The 19,194-nt window shown below is 43.0% G+C and overlaps 1 protein-coding gene across 1 annotated transcript; it reads left to right on the forward strand.

The window, feature by feature from the left end:
- The first annotated feature begins 8,172 nt into the window (after positions 1-8,172).
- LOC147898262 (pentatricopeptide repeat-containing protein At2g39620-like) lies at positions 8,173-11,589 on the forward strand. Its single transcript, XM_087379641.1, has 3 exons — positions 8,173-8,447; positions 8,607-8,683; positions 8,779-11,589. Exons 1-3 carry the CDS (start codon positions 8,228-8,230, stop codon positions 11,587-11,589), a joined length of 3,108 nt encoding a protein of 1,035 aa, XP_087235767.1. The 5' UTR covers positions 8,173-8,227.
- Positions 11,590-19,194: the final 7,605 nt, after the last annotated feature.

Consider the following 19,194-nt stretch of genomic DNA (forward strand, 5'->3'; position numbering starts at 1 on the left):
AACAACAATCCAAACAACATTCCAATCAACTGTCACTTTCAAAGCATGTGAATTGCAAAGTCGTAAACCACTTGTTTCCAATCATTTTGATACCAAACATGACTAAGTTTAAACATTTCTAGCAAAAGTTGAGAAACTTTTGTTAGCCCAAACTGGCGAGGAGAGAGAGAGAGAGAGAGAGAGAGAAAAGCCCAAATTGGCATCCAGAGGAGGGCGCCGGCGCCCTCCTCTAGATGCCAATTTGGGCTTTAAAAGAATTTTACAACTTTTGCTAAAAATGTCCAAATATAGTCATGTTTAGTATCAAAACGATCAAAATACATCAAATGAGCTCATTTACATCTCTAGTATAATTTTGTGCATGCTAGCTCTCCTTTGGAAGCATCTTTGACCCAAAGAATTTACCCAAACTAGTAGAAAAAGAAGATAAATAATCACGACAAAAAAGAGGAGAGAGAGAGAGAGAGAGAGAGAGAGAGAAAGAGATGTTATAAGTGGAATAGGTGGAACAAAACACATTGGTTGCTAAAGAAAACTTGCTCCAAAACTCACTCAAAAAACTCGCTCCTCGCACACACTCGTGGTTCTCCAACTCATGCTCTATGTCATATACATATAACTGTGCAAAACGTGGAATCTCTTGCCTAGTATCATCATGAAGCAAACTACCCACAAGATGGTACACACTACCATGTACCCAAAAGCTATGTATACCTCTATCCCCAAAAAACATCCCATCAATTTGGGAAAGTAATGAGACAAAAGCCATCACAGTATTGTACGTTCTTATGTTTTTCTTGAATGATCTGCTTGTAGTGTCATTCCCATGTAATAAAACTTTCAAAATCTCAGGTGGTTCTTGTAAAGGCAACAATGACACAAGCCCAACATCACACCAATGTTTTCCCACTACTTGTTGCATATCTGTTCTTGTTTCTTGCTTCCATAACTGGGCATGACAAAAACTACATAAGTGGTTCATAGGTCCAAGTGAGTGAATAGTACTAGCACAAAATACCAATGGAAACATAGATGGGTGTCTCATATGGGAAATAGATATAGAATAGAGAGGCAACCCATTGCACCATGGGAAACTATAGCAATGTCGGCAAAAGTGTGATGTCTTGCATGGCAACGTCTTTGAGCCTTAGTTGCATCCAATTGCATCCTTCGACTTAAATTTTGAATCCCATTAGCTTGTATTTTGTGCATGGTTCTTTGTCTTGCAAAATCACGACGTGCCCTACGTGTTAAGTGCAATCTTCTTACCCTCTCACAATGTAACGAATTTGAAGTACGTCCCACCATCTCTTGTAACGGTGGACACAACTATATACGTCTTGTTCTTCCTCTTTCTCTCTCTCTCTCTCTCTCTCTCTATGTATTTATATGTATATGTGTGTATATATATATATATGTGTGTGTGTGTGTGTGTATGTGTGTGTGTGTGTATGTATATGTATATATATATATGTATATGTATATGTATATGTATATGTATATGTATATGTATATGTGTATATATATATGTATATATATATGTATATGTATATGTATATATATATATATGTATATGCATATGTATATATATATGTATATGTATATGTATATGTATATATGTATATGCATATGTATATATATATGTATATGTATATGTATATGTATATATATATATGTATATGTATATATATAGCTCTATCTATCTATCTATCTGTTTGTCTCTCTCTCTCTCTCTCTCTCTATATATATATATATATATATATATATATATATATATAAACAGACAGACAGATACATATATATATATATATATATATATAGAGAGAGAGAGAGAGAGAGAGAGACAGATAGATAGATAGCTAGATAGATAGATAGCTCTACCTATCTCTCTCTCTCTCTATATATATATATATATATATATATAGACACATAGATAGACAGATAGACAGACAGATAGATAGATAGATAGATAGATAGATAGATAAATACATTAACACACACACACAGACACACGTATATATGGTATCTTGATATTTTTGTCTTTGTCAATGTTTACATGTTCGCATTCATGTATCTATAGCCGGGTGCATAGTCGAAGGATGTACATCCAAATATTATCACATATGTATAGATGAAAATGTTATTCTTATTTTCAAGAAGAAAAAACAAAACTTTGGATATGACGTAGAGAAGGTGTACCCCACAAAGTAATTTAAAGAAAATAATTCATGAAAATAGTACGAAAAGATATTAGGTCCATCAGAAGCATAAATGCAAAATTTATAACAGCAATTCACCTGCGAGGGGTCACAATGTGGTCAAGCTTGCGACTCATCCTCGTCATTATAGCTGTCAACCAATTTAAGTTGACTTTGAATGTTGCCACTTCAATGTGTAACATTTCCACTTGTTCCTTCAAGATGTCGATTTGTACCCTACATCCATTGTCACAAACAATTGGACCTTGTCCATCTCTTCCAAGAAGATTTTGTGTGTATTCATTCGTGGCCTTCACGCCATTCTCAATCCATGCAATCCTTGCAGTGAGAGTATTGGTGGATGTCCTTACATCTTCTCTAATTAATCCACCGCCAGTAGAGTGAATCTCACTCCATAAGGTGACCAAGTATCGATTATTCAGTTCATTAACAACTCTATTGTGTGCACACATATTGTGAATGGAATTTAACTGCTTTACAATGCTTGCTGAAGACTAGCACGTAGTTGCATGCCTAGTTTTCCAAGCCAAGGCCCCTACGCTTGCCAGTCTTCTCAATGGATGAAGGCTTTGTCGCCCACGAAAGCACTTCATATGCCTTGCAATAGCAGTAGTGGAATTAGAAAGGCGCGTAGCTGAGTGCCTCACTGAGCAAGTGGAAGGCCCTGCTCTTGCAAGATGTTTCATTGTATGTAGATCACATCGTTGATGAATTGACGATACCACAACATCAAGATCTACCTCTCCAATATCTTTTGCATTTGGAACATCGTTCGAGGCCATTTCTACCACTACGTACAAAACAAAGTGAATTATTGTTTACCTATGTGCACATGTTTAGACGTAGCTCTCCCCTTGGTTTTCTAGCAACTTGAGTATGAGGGAAGCACCATTCTTTGAACTACAAAGTTTTTTGAAGTACCCTACACTATAGGTGCGTGAGTACGTGACTTTATTTATTGATCTATGTGTGTCTATGTGTGTGTGTGTGTGTGTGTGTGTGTGTGTGTGTGTGTGTACATACGCACATACAAATTAGCACGTGGATTCCTCTACACACACACACACATATACATACATACATACATACATACATACATATATACATATGTATGTACGTACATACACATGTACATGTGTGTGTATGTGTGCGCGCACACGTGCATGCATGTATGTCTATGTGTTTGTGTGTGTGTGTGTGTGTGTGTGTGTGTGTGTGTGTGTGTGTGAGAGAGAGAGAGAGAGAGAGAGAGAGAGAGAGAGAGAGAGAGAGAGAGAGAGAGAGAGAGAGAGAGAGAGAGAGAGAGGTTAACATCTATATACATATAATTAATACATACATATGTTATTATGCCATGCTCACATTTTGCCACATTTTGGACTACACGTAATTAAGTGCACCAATATCACGTTGATTAAATTGACCATTTGGTGGATGGTTCAGAAGAGTCAAAAGCTTTGTTTTTGAGTTGCATTTGTGTATTGATGTTCTCTTTTAGTGTAACGTGTGTTATGTGTGTGTGTGTATATGTGCACGTGCACACACATGTGAGAGTGAAAATTAAAACATATGATCTTCTTTCCATGTACATCCTATTTTATCTTTCAAATTCTTTGCGTGCATTTAAAAATCACATGTCATTCATCACTTACACATCAAGATTTTTAAAGTAAAGATGCAGAATACAATTGAATAAGCTCTCTCTCTCTCTCTCTCTCTCTCTCTCTCTCTCTCTCACACACACACACACACACACACACACACAAAAAGGCGGTCCAACCTCGAGTAATGGAGGGCGAGAGGGAGGTACTAGTGGTATGAAGAGTGCGTATGGATATGAACTGGACAGGAGTCCCTACAATACAACATGCAAAGAATTTTTTCAAGAAGTCTCTCTCTCTTCATTTCTTCAAACAGATCTTAACTCATGATTGAGCAATGGTGGACAACTTCAAGGAAATTTTAACTCACTGGTGACGACACCTTATAAATCAGCCTCAATGGAGTATAGTTGGCAAAAATGGGAAAGTAGTCAAGAAATAGGCCTTATTATATAGGAGCATATTCCTCTCAATCTTGTGTAGAAGAAAAAAGTGCATGGAAAGTAGAGAAGGATGTTCTAGTATACCTTAGATCCTGCAATGCCAAGCTCCACAATTCGTGGACACTATGTCATCCTAAATTGCTTCCTTATGACAGTGACTTTCCTATTGTTGAAGGTCATTTTTTAATGGAAGTGACTTCCCTAGTGATGAAGATAATCTATTGACGAACAATCTTCGAAGTCTATTGTCCACCATTGACTTTGAGGGATTATCCCCATCAATAGATTTCCTATCAAGCTTAAAGTTGTCTCATAATAATCATCAATGAAGTTACCCCAACCTAGGTGTATTTGCGAGAGCCCACCTGAATTGCAAGAAAGGCTCCGCTTTGCCAATCTATCTGACTGCATCCAAGATGAGGCAAAACCTATGACTCGCTTTTAGGTGAATTCTAAAAAAGAAGTCGTTCAAGGTTGCTCATCCCTTGCATGAGAAATGGGAAGAACTTTGGATGAAAAGAAGAGTAGATGAAAGTTTTGCGAATGCTCATCTCTTGCTTGCAACTACTATGATCTCTTTCGACGTGGGTATGGTTGACTGGGTGGAAGGCATCACCGATTCGCCATAGATTTTTGGGCTACACAGCGCCCTGTATCTATTGAGATCCCTCTGGATCCTATTCGCAAATGTATCAGTTCATGTGTTTCCAACCCTCAACCTCCCCTATTTCAACTTAGTTTCAATGCCCTCGCACCCCCGCCTACTGTCATCCCTAGTATATGGCTTCGTTGACTTTTGTTCATCTCCCTTATTGTATGTCATCCTTGCAGCTCTTCATTTGCACATCAAACATCAGTTCCCAATTGGGAACTTGTAGAATGGGTGCTGACATAAGTGCTTTCATGAGTCGGTCAAAAGAGTGTTAACATTCCTCGGTCCATATGAAAATGATCAATAGATGATACAGTGGCCGGGCTATGTGAGCATACTCAAAGATAAATCTCCTATAAAAACCGACATGTCCCATGAATCGTTGGACACCCTTTGCATTAGTAGGAGGGGGGAGTTCAACAATGACCTTTATCTTGCTCTCATTGATGGAGATAGTCCATGCATATGTATTTACAGAAGCCTCTTCACAATTGCATCCAAAACAAAACATCTCTATTTTTTATGAATGTGCTCATTTTCATACATCTTTAGTGCTTCCCCCCCCCCCCCTCTCTCTCTCTCATTTACATATGTGTACATACATATATGTATTCTATTTCTTATAGGAGAAATAGAATAGATATAGTAAACAACCAATGGGTTGATGACATTCAAATGGAAGTCTCTATAATAAAATAACCAAATGAAAAAACAAAATACTAAGCTTTATGCATTCTCTATCTCTCTCTTTCTCTCTCTCTTTCGAAATCCACAAATGGAGGCGCTAATTCCAACCGTGAGAACTACATCTATGAAAGTTGCGAATTCCCATCTGCTCTACAATTCTCATACCATTCAACATATCTAATACCAAAATGTAAAAGGACTGATTGAACTGGTGGAATATTGCATAAATGTGTATCTTGGGTTTACTGCTACATCAAACATGGAGATGTTCTTGCAATCCTAAGAGTCTTCGATTGCATGTTACAATAGAGGACTAATCCTTCATCAAGTGTCTATTGAGAGCTCAATGGAGCATTCCCTCTTAATGTTTCTTACACTTCTAAAAACTTGAGCTAGGCTGCTCCTATTTTTTCTTTATTTAAAATTGCAAGCTCTCATTCAATTACTTCATTTGCCATCTTATCTAATTGCCACCAGTCTTTGCTAGCATGGTAGGTGTGGGAATGGTTTAAAAGGAAGGCATTCTCAATCTAGATCCTATGAGTGCTCCCACGGGCAAGCACACTTTTTCATAGTGAGCATCAACTTAATTTACAATGACACCTTTAATGGACCCAAGCCCTTTAGTGCCCTGGGCAGACTTCTAGCTTTTCTTACATAGTATGGCAAATAGCAACGGCAACTATGCAGCCTGTGCTAATTCTAATAAGAAAAATACCAGAAAATGATCGTCCGAAGAAGAGGAATGCTCACTCGAATACTAAAAAATCAACCGCAATCGAGCAATGGCGACACCACATGAAACAAACAGCTACAACACAATGCCAATTCAGTCAAACAGCATACAATAATTTGAATACTATTTTGGGCTGCATGTTACCTCTAGTTGCGTGTAAATATTACCCACCACCTTCATTTTAATGTAAAAAGAACTCACTCTGTATCCTTGGACGTATTGTTTATGGTTCCGAGAACATCAAACCCCTTAACGTTAACTTTGTTCTGCTTCTTGGCTACAACAGTTCTTGCAACTTAGATTTCTCGACTTGGGTTCCTCACGTCCGATTGCTCGTCTCTTCTACTTTTTCATCAGGGCTCCTCCTTGTCATATTTCAGGGTTTGCGGTTTGTCATTCCCTTGGAGGTAGTTTGGGCTCGTGTTAGATTAGTCGATTTATCAAACGACTTTTTGGTCCTTTTGTAAATGTAGGCATGAAAGCTTGTAGAATGACGAAATAGACGAATGACACGTGGAGCATGTGAAAATGTTAGGAAATCGTTTCATGGTCTTCGCCTTGCCTACCCATTCATTCAGTTTGCCCTACCGAAATCAAGGAACACGTTCTTATCACAATATTGGCAAATGCTCTAATCATTCCGTTTGCTCGACCGTGCGCTGAAGAAGAAACCTTTTGCACTTATAAGACTTGATTCCGACTTGGCGCCTTTCAAACTCGAAGATCAGTGTTTCTTTGAAGGAAAAGCATTGGTGAGACATTTTTGTGCATCTTCCGCAGTCCATCACTTATGGAAGTGTAGCCTGCCAATTTCTCTTCTACTGTTTGGCCTCAGATCGACTCATGAGCACAATTGATGAGCATTTTTTGCATGTTCGTTTTGCAGGCCGTCGGTAAACGCTTTGTTAATTGCATAACGACAACAGAGAGAATATGGCAGGTGCGACTAGATCGCTAAGGTTGTTCGTGTGGTGCAGATGGCGTTCCAGCGAAACCAAGGACGACTCATGAGAACATGAAGCAGGTTGTAGACCTCCGCGTCCTCACCTTGGAAGAGCGCACAACGTTCGATACCCATGCTGGAAACTGTAGTTGCGCTGAAATCTGACCGGCCTCAATCAACTTCACCTCTCTATATATACAGCAGCACTTTTCCCAGCGCACTCTCTCACGTAATTTACACTCTTTTCTTTAGAGTCACCGCATCAATTCGATGGCTCCATCTATTCGATGACAGAGTAGAAAAATTAACGTAGAGTCGCACTTGGCACTGACGATTGCCGCTCCTTCTCCTTCTGTTTTGATTGCTACTCTCTCTCGATTGCTGCTCACTTCTCTAGCAATTGGGCCCTGCACAAAGTTACGTTTTGATTGAGACGTGGAACAAAGGCTTACGTTAGTCCTACTCTCCTCCTTTGCTCACGATGATTCGGGAGTATGTACTCTAGGTCTTCTTCAGGTGGAAAGCTTGGCGCCTGCATTTGAAATCTTCCTATAATTTCGGGGTAGGTCCATACATTTCGTTGTTACAGACCTGCCACAGATTCCAAACTACCATAGGTTTTGTTGCGACATGGAGTGCCCTAGCGAGGGAGGAAGAGTTTCCCTCCATGCGCCACGTGGTACCCCTGTCCTTTACAGATATAGAGATAGAGATAGAGAAGAGAAGAGAAGAGAAGAGAACTTGAGAACTTAGAAGTACTCTACTACCAAGAACAAGTATAGCATAGCATAACCTTAGAAGGTTTTAAAATGTGCAAATTTTTCATGGCAAGTAAACTTTTAAGATTGTGAACTGATATTCAGGTTGTTGACAAATATGCATACTGCTTCAAAAAGCTCCACTTTGCACTTTCTCCCTGCGAGCTGCTTGAGTTATTCTGTGGCTGATGATGAAGACCGGAGGCAGAGAACCCTGTTATATATCTCACGCAACCACACTATACTGCCCTATCGTCGCCCAAACACATGACCCTGCACATGACCCTGTTTCTCTTCAACGCGGAGACCGAGCCTCCGACTCGTTGGCAGCTCATCAGCGCAGGCCATCAAGCACTAATTCTCCTATGGCTTTCCCCGAGGACAGTTTAGCTCTGTCGTCGCGTTCAAGTACTGCCTTCCTTTCCTGTATTTAGCAACGGCAATTACTTTTCTCCGTCTTTACGTGGGCATTTTAGCTATCTAACGGGTTAAAGAGGGGTGCCCAATTGGGGAAAAGATGTTTTCAAGCGAACCCACCATTGGTTTTCTTGTGGTTGTGCTCCGCAGGTAGGTCAGTGACCGAGCGCTTATGGAAGGAGTACTTCAGGGATCCTTCCCAATGGTGGGACAATCGAGAGAACAAAGTAAGTATGCACGAGTCTGAATTCAATGATTTGCACACGTAAAGCTGTAGATTGGCTAGTCTGATTAGTCTCTTGTGAATCCTCCCTCACAACAGACAAATCAAAGATGTCCAGACTTCAAGCATAAGGTTACCAAGGAGTTGCTATGGATAGACTCCTGGTACAGTCCAGGTTGGATTACAGACGCGCTAGAGAGAAATGTCAAAGCATCCACTGGTCAGGCACAAGACCGTAGCTTGATGGAGGAGTGCAGCAAGGCCGTCTTCAGTTCTGGAGTGAAGGTAAATGCGTCTACAGCACAAGAACTGCACGAGAAAAGACGCTGGGAAACGCTCAGCTTGGAAGAGGCACTCACTTCTATGGAACGGATGCCCCTCCTGCCTTCAGTACAGAACCTTACATGCATCTTGCAGAAATGCATAACATTGAAAAATCTAGCTGATACCAAGCGCTTATATGCTTACATGTGCAAACGTGGGCTGGAAGATCATAGATCTCTTGGGAACTACCTTGTCCCAATGTTGGTCCAAGTTGGAAGCATTTGCGATGCGCAGCAGGTTTTCGACAAGTTGGTTGATCGGAATGTGTATTCTTGGACTTCTCTCATTAACGGTTATATTGAATATGGGGAATCGCAGCATGCCCTCAACCTTTACCAGAAAATGCAAGAGGAATACATACATCCCAGCAAGTATACCTTCCTAGCGATCCTGAAGGCTTGTGCTAGGATAAAAGATGCAGAAAGAGGCCGAGAAATACACTCTGAGATTGCCAGAAAGGGACTGGAAAGAGATCTCTTTGTTGGCAACACCTTGGTAGACATGTATGCCAAATGTGGCTCACTTGCAGAAGCATGGGACGCATTTGATAAGCTGCCATTGCGAAATGAGGTTTCTTGGAATGCACTAATAGCAGGATATGCCGAGCATGGGCCTGGTGAGGAAGCCCTGAAGTGTCTCGAGCAGATGCAACTGGAGGGTCTCTCTCCAAACGCTGTCACATTTGTTTGCAGCTTGAAAGCTTGTGGGAGCTTTGGAGGCATAGACAAGGGACGAGAAATACATGCCAATGTTGCCATAGAGGGGCTGGAAAGGAATCTTTTTGTTGGCAGCACCTTGGTGGATATGTATGGCAAATGTGGCTGGCTTGAAGAAGCACAGGAGGCTTTTGATAAGCTGCCAGTTCGAAATGAGGTCTCATGGAATGCACTAATGGCAGGGTATGCTGATCATGGGCTTGGTGAGGAAGTGCTGGACTGTCTCGAACAGATGCAAGGGGAGGGTCTCTCTCCAAACGCTGTTACATTTGTTTGCAGCTTGAAAGCTTGTGGCGGCATAGGAGCCATAGACAAGGGCCGAGAAATACATGGCAAGATTGCCAAAGAGGGTCTTGAAAGAAATCTTTTTGTAGGCAGCACCGTGGTGGATATGTATATGAAATGTGGCTTGCTTGCTGAAGCATGGGAAGCATTTGACAAGCTGCCAGTTCGAAATGAGGTTTCATGGAATGCATTATTAGCAGGTTATGCCGAGCATGGGCTTGTTGAGGAAGTGCTGAACTGTCTTGAACAGATGCAACTGGAGGGACTCTATCCAAATGCTGTGACATTTAGTTGCATCTTGAAAGCTTGTGGCAGCACAGGAGCTATAGACAAGGGCCGAGAAGTACATGCTGAGATTGCTAGAGAGGGGCTGGAAAGAGATCTCTTCGTTGGGGGCTCCTTGGTGGATATGTATGCCAAATGTGGTTTCCTTGCAGAAGCTCAAGAGGCATTTAATAAGCTGCCAGTTCAGAATGAGGTTATGTGGACTGCATTAATGGCAGGATATGCTGAGCATGGGCTTGGTGAGGAAGCGCTGAACTGTCTCGAACAGATGCAACTTCAGGGTCTTGCTCCAAACGCAGTTACATTTGCTTGCAGTTTGAAAGCTTGTGGCAACATAGGAGCCATAGATGAAGGACGAGAAATACATGCCGAGGTTGCCAGAAAGGGGCTGGAAAGAGATCTTTTTGTTGGCAGCACCTTGGTTGATATGTATGCCAAATGTGGCTCGCTTCCAGAAGCACAGGAAGCATTTGACAAGCTACCAGTTCGAAATGAGGTCTCGTGGACTGCACTAATAGCAGGATATGCGGACCAAGGTTTTGGCGAAGAAGCACTGAATTGTCTTGAACAGATGCAACTAGAGGGTCTTTCTCCAAATGCTGTCACATTTGTTTGCATCTTGAAAGCTTGTGGCAGCATTGGAGCCATAGACAAAGGCCGAGAAGTACATAGAGAGATTGCAAGAAAGGGCCTGGAAAGAGACCTTTTTGTTGGCAATGCCTTGGTGGATATGTATGCCCAATGTGGCTCGCTTGAAGAAGCACAGGAATTGTTTGACAAGCTGCGAGTGCGAGATGTAGTCTTGTGGAATGCACTTACCACAGGATACGCCCAGCTAGGAGAAAGTGAAATTGTTTTCCATATTCTTGAGAGGATGAGAGGAGAAGGGATAAAGCCCAATGGGGTCACATTCTCTATTGTTCTTACTCTATGCAGTCATACTGGTCTAGTGGATAGGGGCATAAAGAACTTTGAGGCCATGAGCCAAGTCTATAGCATCACTCCAAATATTGAGCACCACACTGCAATTGTTGATCTCCTTGGCCGTGTAGGCCGATTAGATGAGGCGGTAGCGATGGTGAAGAAGATGCCTTTCCATCCTGATCTTGTGGTGTGGGATACAGTGTTGGGTGCTTGTCGAAGGTGGGGTAATGTTGAGGTTGGAAGACTAGCATTTCAACATGCAGTGCAATTGGATGAAAAGGATGCTGCAGCTTATGTTTTGATGTCTAACATCTACGTAGACGTGGTAAAATCTCCATGTAAACATGCACACTTCTTAACACAATTTAAACCTTAACAATTCCTAGGTGCAACACATATATACAAGAATGAAGGGCATCCCACATAGATATGTGTGCCTAGAGAAGTTGCCAAAAGTTTCGCCTAAGTGAAACATTTGGCCAATAAATTGAAACATATCTTACGTTGGACAAAATTTCATATGGCAATGCAATGTGCACCATTATGCAGTGTTTGTATTGGGATGATGCACATTGCATGACGGTGCACGTTGTACAAGTTGTCATGACCATTCAAATTAAAATGTGAGCCACTAAAACTAAGGTTAGCATTGCACTATACATGAAAGCATTTTGTCCCTAATGCAACCTTGGAAGCTAATATAATGGAAGATTGAAAGTGAATCTAAATGAAAAAGAGGACAATCTGGCTCTGCAGCAAACTATGGGACAAGATGATGAGCTATGGACCATACTTGAGACCATGATAATTTTCCCATGACATCCTAAAATGGACAATACTGTCTGTGTAACCAATGTCTCAGTCATGATTGATTAAGAGGACAATCTTTCCCATGTGGCAAACTATGGGACAAGATGCTCGGCTATGGACTATAGTTGAGACCTTGATGATTTTTTCTAGATGATATACAACTATCTGCGTTAAATTTTCAATACATGACTGTCATTAAAGAGAAAAGGCATGCAAATATTCCCACAAGAATTAGAAAATCCAAGCCACCATCACTTTGAGAAACTTAAACAAAAAGTATAAATTGTGGTTTAGATTGGAATTTGGGGATTCTCGTCTCTCCTTCCTTCACGAATTACTCCACTCCGGCTCTTCTCTCGGTCTCGTTCAGCCGTCTACTCCTTTCCCGGAAGACCTGCGCTGTTCGACCAGCCTACGCCCGCCTGACTTAAAGACCCGCCATTCGAGGCTTGCTGCAACGACCCGCTCTGATGGCTCAGCCCCCGCCAGTGACCCTTGCGCCGCCCCCTCTAATTGCAAGGTCCCGTACTGCCCACGGCATCCCGTGGGTGTGCTCAGGCCGCACGGGAATTGAAGGAGCCACGTGCTCCCATTTACGGAGGGTGGCTGAGGGCTCACAGTCCGGTGCAAATTGGAGGAGATTTTCCCATTGAGGCCATTCATCGTGGCAGCCTTCGAGAGAGGCTCCTGACGTCTTTGTAGAACCTTCACCTCAGGTTTGACCTCGGACCTGAGGCATCCTTTCAAGAGCAGACCATTGGGAGACAGCTTTGAAGTTTGTGGAAGTGACTAGCTGAGAAGCCAAGCTTGGTTTTGTTGTCCTTCCAGTTTGCAGCATTCCTGTAGGTTGGTCATTTTGTCCTCTCTTCCTTCTTCTCGGCAACAAAGCGTTAGTGTTTGTTTGGTGGGGAGGAGAGTCTTGACGGTGACCTTTCGGTCAAGCCAGCATCCTTGACTACCAGAGCTGTTAAGATTTGTCTCTCCCCCCCTCGAACAAGCAGCAGGTTTAGCACGCAGTTCAATCTCTTCAGGACAGAGCAGTGGTAGGCCGGACAGTCGGTTTGACATCTTCGAGGAGGTATATTCAAGAGTGGTTGTAGGCGAGTTTAGCCATAGAGTGTGACCACATTCAGGAGGTCACTATCTATGGTAGGGGCGTGTTCCTGCTCCAGCTGAGCTCCCCAGTCCCTTGTGGAGCAGAGTCTAATCTTCCTAGGGTCACACTTGGTCTACCTTATCCCCTGGTACTGCGGCTTGGCTGTGGAGGATATTATTCAACGCATCATATACCTCGTTTTTCGATTGACGCACCACTTTCTGGGGCTCTCGAAAGAGTACTGGTCCATTCTACCTTCGATATAGGGAGGACTTTGGCACAGTGTTGGAGGCGCCCCGCGTTACATCAGCTTCACTTGGATGGGGGAGGGTGGAGATGTCGGGGCTCCCTAGACAGTGTTTACATTGTCGATAGGTGGGGCACATAGTCCAAGACTATCCTAGAGGGGATCCTCCCTGCAACAGAGAGAGATGCGGGAGGAGGAGGTCTAGAGAGCTTCCAGGCAGCCCCAGTAGGAGTCACAGACACCTTGGGTGACACCCTCCAAGGGCAAGTGGATCCCGGTAGTCACAGACACCTTGGGTGACACCCTCCAAGGGCAAGTGGATCCCGGTAGTCGGTAAGAAGAAGCCGAGCAAATGGAGTCAAAAGAATCGGAGACGAAGAACCAGGCGCAGGGCAAAGGAACGGTTATAGCATGAGTCAGCCTCCTCCTCGTCAGAGGAGCATCTCAGTGGACTCACCTACAGGTCGCTCCCCTCCGCAGACAGAGAGGGTCCTCACTTCAGCACTGGATCCCATGAGTGATCAGTAGGTTGATAAACATTCTCCGCCACAACATTAGAGTCCAGAGGTGTACGTGTCAGACGCTCTCCCAAAGGGACCCTCTTAGAAGCTGGAGGAGACGTAGCAACGCCGCCCATACCAGTCACAAAAGCAGGCACCTTCGTCTTCGACTAAACCTTCTCCCCCTCCAGATCCCTCGCCCCTTTCCACTCCTCCTCCACCTTCCTGTCGTCCTCCAGATCCTCCCTATACCCCCCTCCTCCACTCCCCCCCCCCCCTCTTGCCCCTTCTGAAGTTATCACCCTCATCCCCTGCTCCCCTCCTCCCCCCCCCCCCCCACTGCTCCTCCCTCTTCAACAGAGCGGTTTGCTTCCTCCCGCTCCAGTGCTCCCTGTTATGTCAACCATTATCCCGGATGCGTCTGGTGTGGTTATGGTGAAGTGGGAAACCAGAGGGCTCGACAGCACTTGCAATAGTATGGAGTGCAATGTGAAGGCCCAAAGGAGGGCATAGAAACACTAAGGTCCATTATGGACACATGGCACTCAGGTAGGTTACAAGTGGAAGTGTTAGGCTTGGAGGGAGGATTCCAGAGGGAGCTTGAAGGAAGTCGATACAGGAAGGCCAGAGTAGAGGCAAACAGGCTCAGTTCAAAATCCGTGGCAGGGTGGTTAATGAAGCAGAGCCCTCCTTTGTTGTGGGAGTGGTGACATTGATATCAGAGCCATGCAACGTAGAATTATAGGGGTGTTCGATGGTCATTGTGTAGTTTGTAGAAGTGAATACGCCGAAGGTTTGCTGTGGCTGGTAGCGGCAACGGTGAGCGAAGCCTGCTGTTGTGACTGCTCCATAGGGAATATGACGCGAGTTTTTGGGCTAGTGATAGAGAAGCAGTAAAAGATAGCGCTAAAGGACACAACTACTCGATACCCAAAATGTACTCGTTGGGCCTTTTTATGCTTTCGATCTTCATCGTCGCTGCACTCTTGAATTCCTCCTCGTAAGACGAAGAAGACGCAACGCATGAAGACAAAAGCCATACGACTAGAGAGGAATGGATGAATGGGCTGCATCACAAGGCGTAGGAAACCGTGACGTGAAGAAGCAATTGAGCTTGACGTAAAATGTACAGATTTGCACAGAAGAAGAGAAGCCACATCATCTAAGGTCTTTAGACCTTTGAAAAGGCCACGTCAACAAGGCATTTATACCCCCCTCCAAACTTTTAACCCCCTCTTTCCAAAGGTCTTAGGGCCCTTTTTCACCCCTCTTCTCTCCAAAGTCTTAAAGGCTACCTTGTCTTATAGCCCTTCTTTCCACCTTCTAAAGGTCATTTTCTATCTTCAAATATCTCTAGTCTAGTCTCACCATAAATAAGGAAAGATAATTAAAAGCGAGGATTCGGAGTCTGACATCGAGGGAAACGGAGAGAGTGGGATTGAAAGAAGAGTTTGTGAATCAAACGAAAGCATGAAGACAAATCCAAGGCCATCGAAGAAATACCAGGGAAGTGGCAATCATATTTTTCTCTCAATAAAGCTTTTTTCTTTATAAAAATTTGGACAACGCGCATTTAAAAATATCAAGTCGAGAAAGAGATGAAATGATTAGGGAGAGCAAGGAAACGGTGAGGAAAGGAAAACCTGTAGCTGGAGAGGAAATACATGAGGAGGTACAAAATGAAACTCAGGAGGTAATCAAAATATGGAAACATAGTTAGGAACTATTAGTGATACATTGAAAATCCCAGCTGAAGCCATAACCAAGTTAGCCGATTCTCAATCGGTAACTCCTAGAAAAAAAAAATCACTCGACTCCTCCAAATCAAGTTGAGAGGTCCACCTCTCGACTCAGAGAAACCTCTAATATTCTTAAGGACTTGAAGCCGCCAATTTTCAATGGGGAAGAAAAGGAGCGCAATAAAGATGCAATTAACACGTTCTTGCAAAAGTGGCAAGACTTCCATCAACTCAGGAATACCTCTCCTGAAAATCAAGCCATGGAAGCAAGTCTTTCCCTTGGAAACAAGGTCTATAAATGGTGGATGAGCCTCATAGAAAATGATAGAATTCCTAGGTGTTGGGTTGAGTTTGAACAAGCCTTCCTAAAAGAGTTTTTACCAAAAAATGAATTAGAAAGAGCGTGGGAGGCTTGGGAGAATTGTACTATGGGCCTATGATTTGACCGAACATCCCACTTTCTCCAAATAATTCAATCTGGTACTGCTTTTGCATTACATAAGAATATCTCACATACGACTCCTCGCCCCTGGAGCCTGGATCATAATCCAGCATTGAGCTTCGTAGGAAGTACGATCACATGGAGTCTCCCGCCTCACTAGAAACTGCTTTGCATTCAGCACACTTTTCCTATGTGGGCTCTTGTATACAATCATGTGGGATTGCATAGATGTTTGGTAATAGGAGTACTTAGCAGAGCGACAATCAAGACATCAGCAGCGTCAGTTGAAGCATTGAGGCTTGAACATTGCAAAGCATCTTCTAAAAGTGCATCCCCATACTTTTTACAAAATGAAGTCTGTCGCCTGTGCGCTCACCTTTATCTGCCTTTTGTTCACCCTCTCTACACCTTCTTCTGCTTCCTGCACTGGCTAGTATGTGGCGTTGTTGATCAGAGACTGTAGCCAGTATGTGATGAACTGAAGGTCTGGATTTTATAGATACTTAATTCTTCAAACAAGCCTACCTTCCCAGTTTGAAAAATTCGTAGGTCTCAGTCCTGGTCGAGAGTGCGAGTTGTTGAGCTCTGGAAGAGTGCGCTCCCGAGAAAATTTAAATTCCTCTGGTGGAAGATTATGCAGGGTTGGCTCCCGGTCAGAAGCAGATTAGCTAGATGGATGCAACTAAACCCTTTATGCGCTTTATGTAGACTGGCACAGGAAAGGATCTAGCATTTGTTTTGGAAGTGCTTTGTAGTCCGTGAACTCTGGAGGAGGACGAGGAGCACTATTCACATGGTGGGTTTGATGGGAGGTTTTTCTCTGGTGCCTTGCCTTGTTTGGGGAACCAATTCGGATCCCCTCAATGCTGGTGTGCTATTGGTTGTTCTTTCGAGCTTTTGTGTTAATGGTGATTTGGTCCGTTAGAAATCAGCTGGTGTTTCGGGGGTTGCTGCCCTTAGCGTAGAGGTTATTGCTATTGCTAAATGAATGTAAGGAGAATGTGCAGAATTTGGGCATGACCAGCTGGTGGGATGTATCCTTCACGATGTTGTTGTTTGGTTTTAGTGATGTTCTTGTACTACTTTAGCAGAGTAGGCCACTGGCGTTTTCCCCTTGAGATGGCTATTTTTTTTAGCTGGACTACCTAAGATGGCTATTTCATTCATGTAGCCTGCCAAGAGAGAGAAAAGAAGAAGATAAGAGAGAGAGAAGGAGAGAGAGAGAGAGAGAGAGAGAGAGAGGGAGAGAGAGAGAGAGAGAGAGAGAGGGAGAAAAAGATGAATCATATTCAATGGGCTTGCCCAAAGTGAGAGAGAGAAAGAAATGGAAGAGGAGAGAGAGGGAATGAATGCACTTCCAAAAAAATGGAAGAGGAGAGAGAGGGAGTGAATGAAGGTCCAAAAAAAGCACACCCAAATTTGAAAGAGATGCTCTAAAGTCAACACACCAACCAATCATGGAATTTGCCCAAAAAAAACACATCTTGAAAATGCTAAAAATTATTTTTGGCATCTCAAAGTTGAACCTTCACTAAGGCTACCTAACGGCAGGCCAAAAAATAAAACATAGTTGACTTGAATAGGGGGGCTATGAGAGAGAAAAATCCATTAGTTTGTGGAGGAGAAGTAAGAGGGGTGAAAAGGAAAGACTCATAACCTAAGGTAGTATCGAAAAATTAAAGATGTTTCTAGATGGATCTCAAAGCTCCTATAAAAATCTATGATCATGACTTCGCTAAGCGATTGAAATTGCCCTCTGCCATAGCCACTCCTAAATCCTCGACCCTATTGCTGCTCCTTTCCTCCCTCTGCTTCTTGCACACCTGCTCGCCATTCTCTGCTGTTGCTGCTGATCACCATTGTCGTCGACCCTCCCTGCTCGACATCCCCTGCTGATGCCCTCCTTCTCTATCCTCCTCTAGGATCATCATCAAACGTAGAATCACCAATAGATTTGATGATGTCATGGAGCTCGAAAGAGAAGATGCTATCCCAAGTCGGTCTCCTACCTCAAAGGCCTCTACTTGGGTAGACCCTATCAACTGAAATGGGCACCTCATAAGTCTGCACGCTGCCCTTACCGTCGCTGTTGCTATCCAAAGGGCTATTGTGAGAATTTAGATTCAGGGGCGCCCGAGAATGGAGGCCTAAGAATTAGCTATGTAGAGAAGGCAATCGTCAAGGGTGAGGGAGAGACAAATGGAGCAGCAAGAATGCACATCTTCATTGCTAATTAAACTCAAGCGCAAAATTACAATATAGCGCAACAAATCCCATGTTGAACGAATGCGCGAATATGAAGTTATGGATTTTTGGCCGGCCACCGTTAGGTAGCCTTAGTGAAGGTTCAGCTTTGAGATGCCAAAAATAATTTCTAGCATTTTCGAGATGTGTTTTTTTTTTGGCAAATTCCTTGATTGGTTGGTGTGTTGACTTTAGAGCAACTCTTTCAAATTTGGGTGTGCTTTTTTGGACTTGCATTCATTCCCTCTCTCTCCTCTTCCATTTTTTTGGGCTTGCAATCATTCCCTCTCTTTCTTCTTCCAATTCTCTCTCTCTCTCTCTCTCTCTCTCTCTCTCTCTCACACACACTTTTGGAAGGCCCATTGAATACCATTCACCTTTTCTCCCCCCCCCCCCCTCTCTCTCTCTCTCTCTCTTCTCCTTCTTCTCTCTCTCTCTCTCTCTTCTTCTTCTTCTCTCTCTCTTGGCACGCCACATGAGTGAAATTCATCGTTTTTTTTATAAAAACATTATGCTTCCCAAAAAAAAAAAAACAAGCTTACCTTCCACATAGGAATTCTTTGAATGTCTAAGGAGAATCTTATCAAACAGGCATCATTGATTTGCTTGATATCATCACAAATTAGGTTTTTAGGGAGTATGTGAAATTGATAATGACATCTCAGCTTATAGTTAAATACAAAATTTTCCAACTCTTTGAGAAATTGTCAAAACCTGGCCCTAATATAAGTGTAGGTAAAAGCTTGATTTTTGAAGCTTTTTATAAAAACTTGTCAGCTAGCACCTATGCTAAATTCCCAACTCTCTTGCTCCTCCAAAACATTCTTGCTATCCCAAGCTCCGTTGAAGCTTTATTAAGCCATAACTCCTTCGTCCCAAGGTTGCTTCATTAGTTTGTCTAAT

This window comes from Dipteris shenzhenensis, chromosome 9 (genome assembly GCF_047967505.1).
Source record: "Dipteris shenzhenensis isolate YYH24624 ecotype China chromosome 9, Dip_SZ_1.0, whole genome shotgun sequence".
NCBI classification, from domain to species: Eukaryota; Viridiplantae; Streptophyta; class Polypodiopsida; order Gleicheniales; family Dipteridaceae; genus Dipteris; species Dipteris shenzhenensis.

What these genes read in the sequence shown, in the direction of transcription:
- LOC147898262 (XM_087379641.1), top strand. Translation starts at nt 8,228, where the DNA reads ATGATGAAGACCGGAGGCAGAGAACCCTGTTATATATCTCACGCAACC. An exon ending in AGCTCTGTCGTCGCGTTCAA is followed by an intron (nt 8,448 to 8,606) that starts GTACTGCCTTCC and finishes TGTGCTCCGCAG; the next exon opens with GTAGGTCAGTGACCGAGCGC. An exon ending in GGGACAATCGAGAGAACAAA is followed by an intron (nt 8,684 to 8,778) that starts GTAAGTATGCAC and finishes CCCTCACAACAG; the next exon opens with ACAAATCAAAGATGTCCAGA.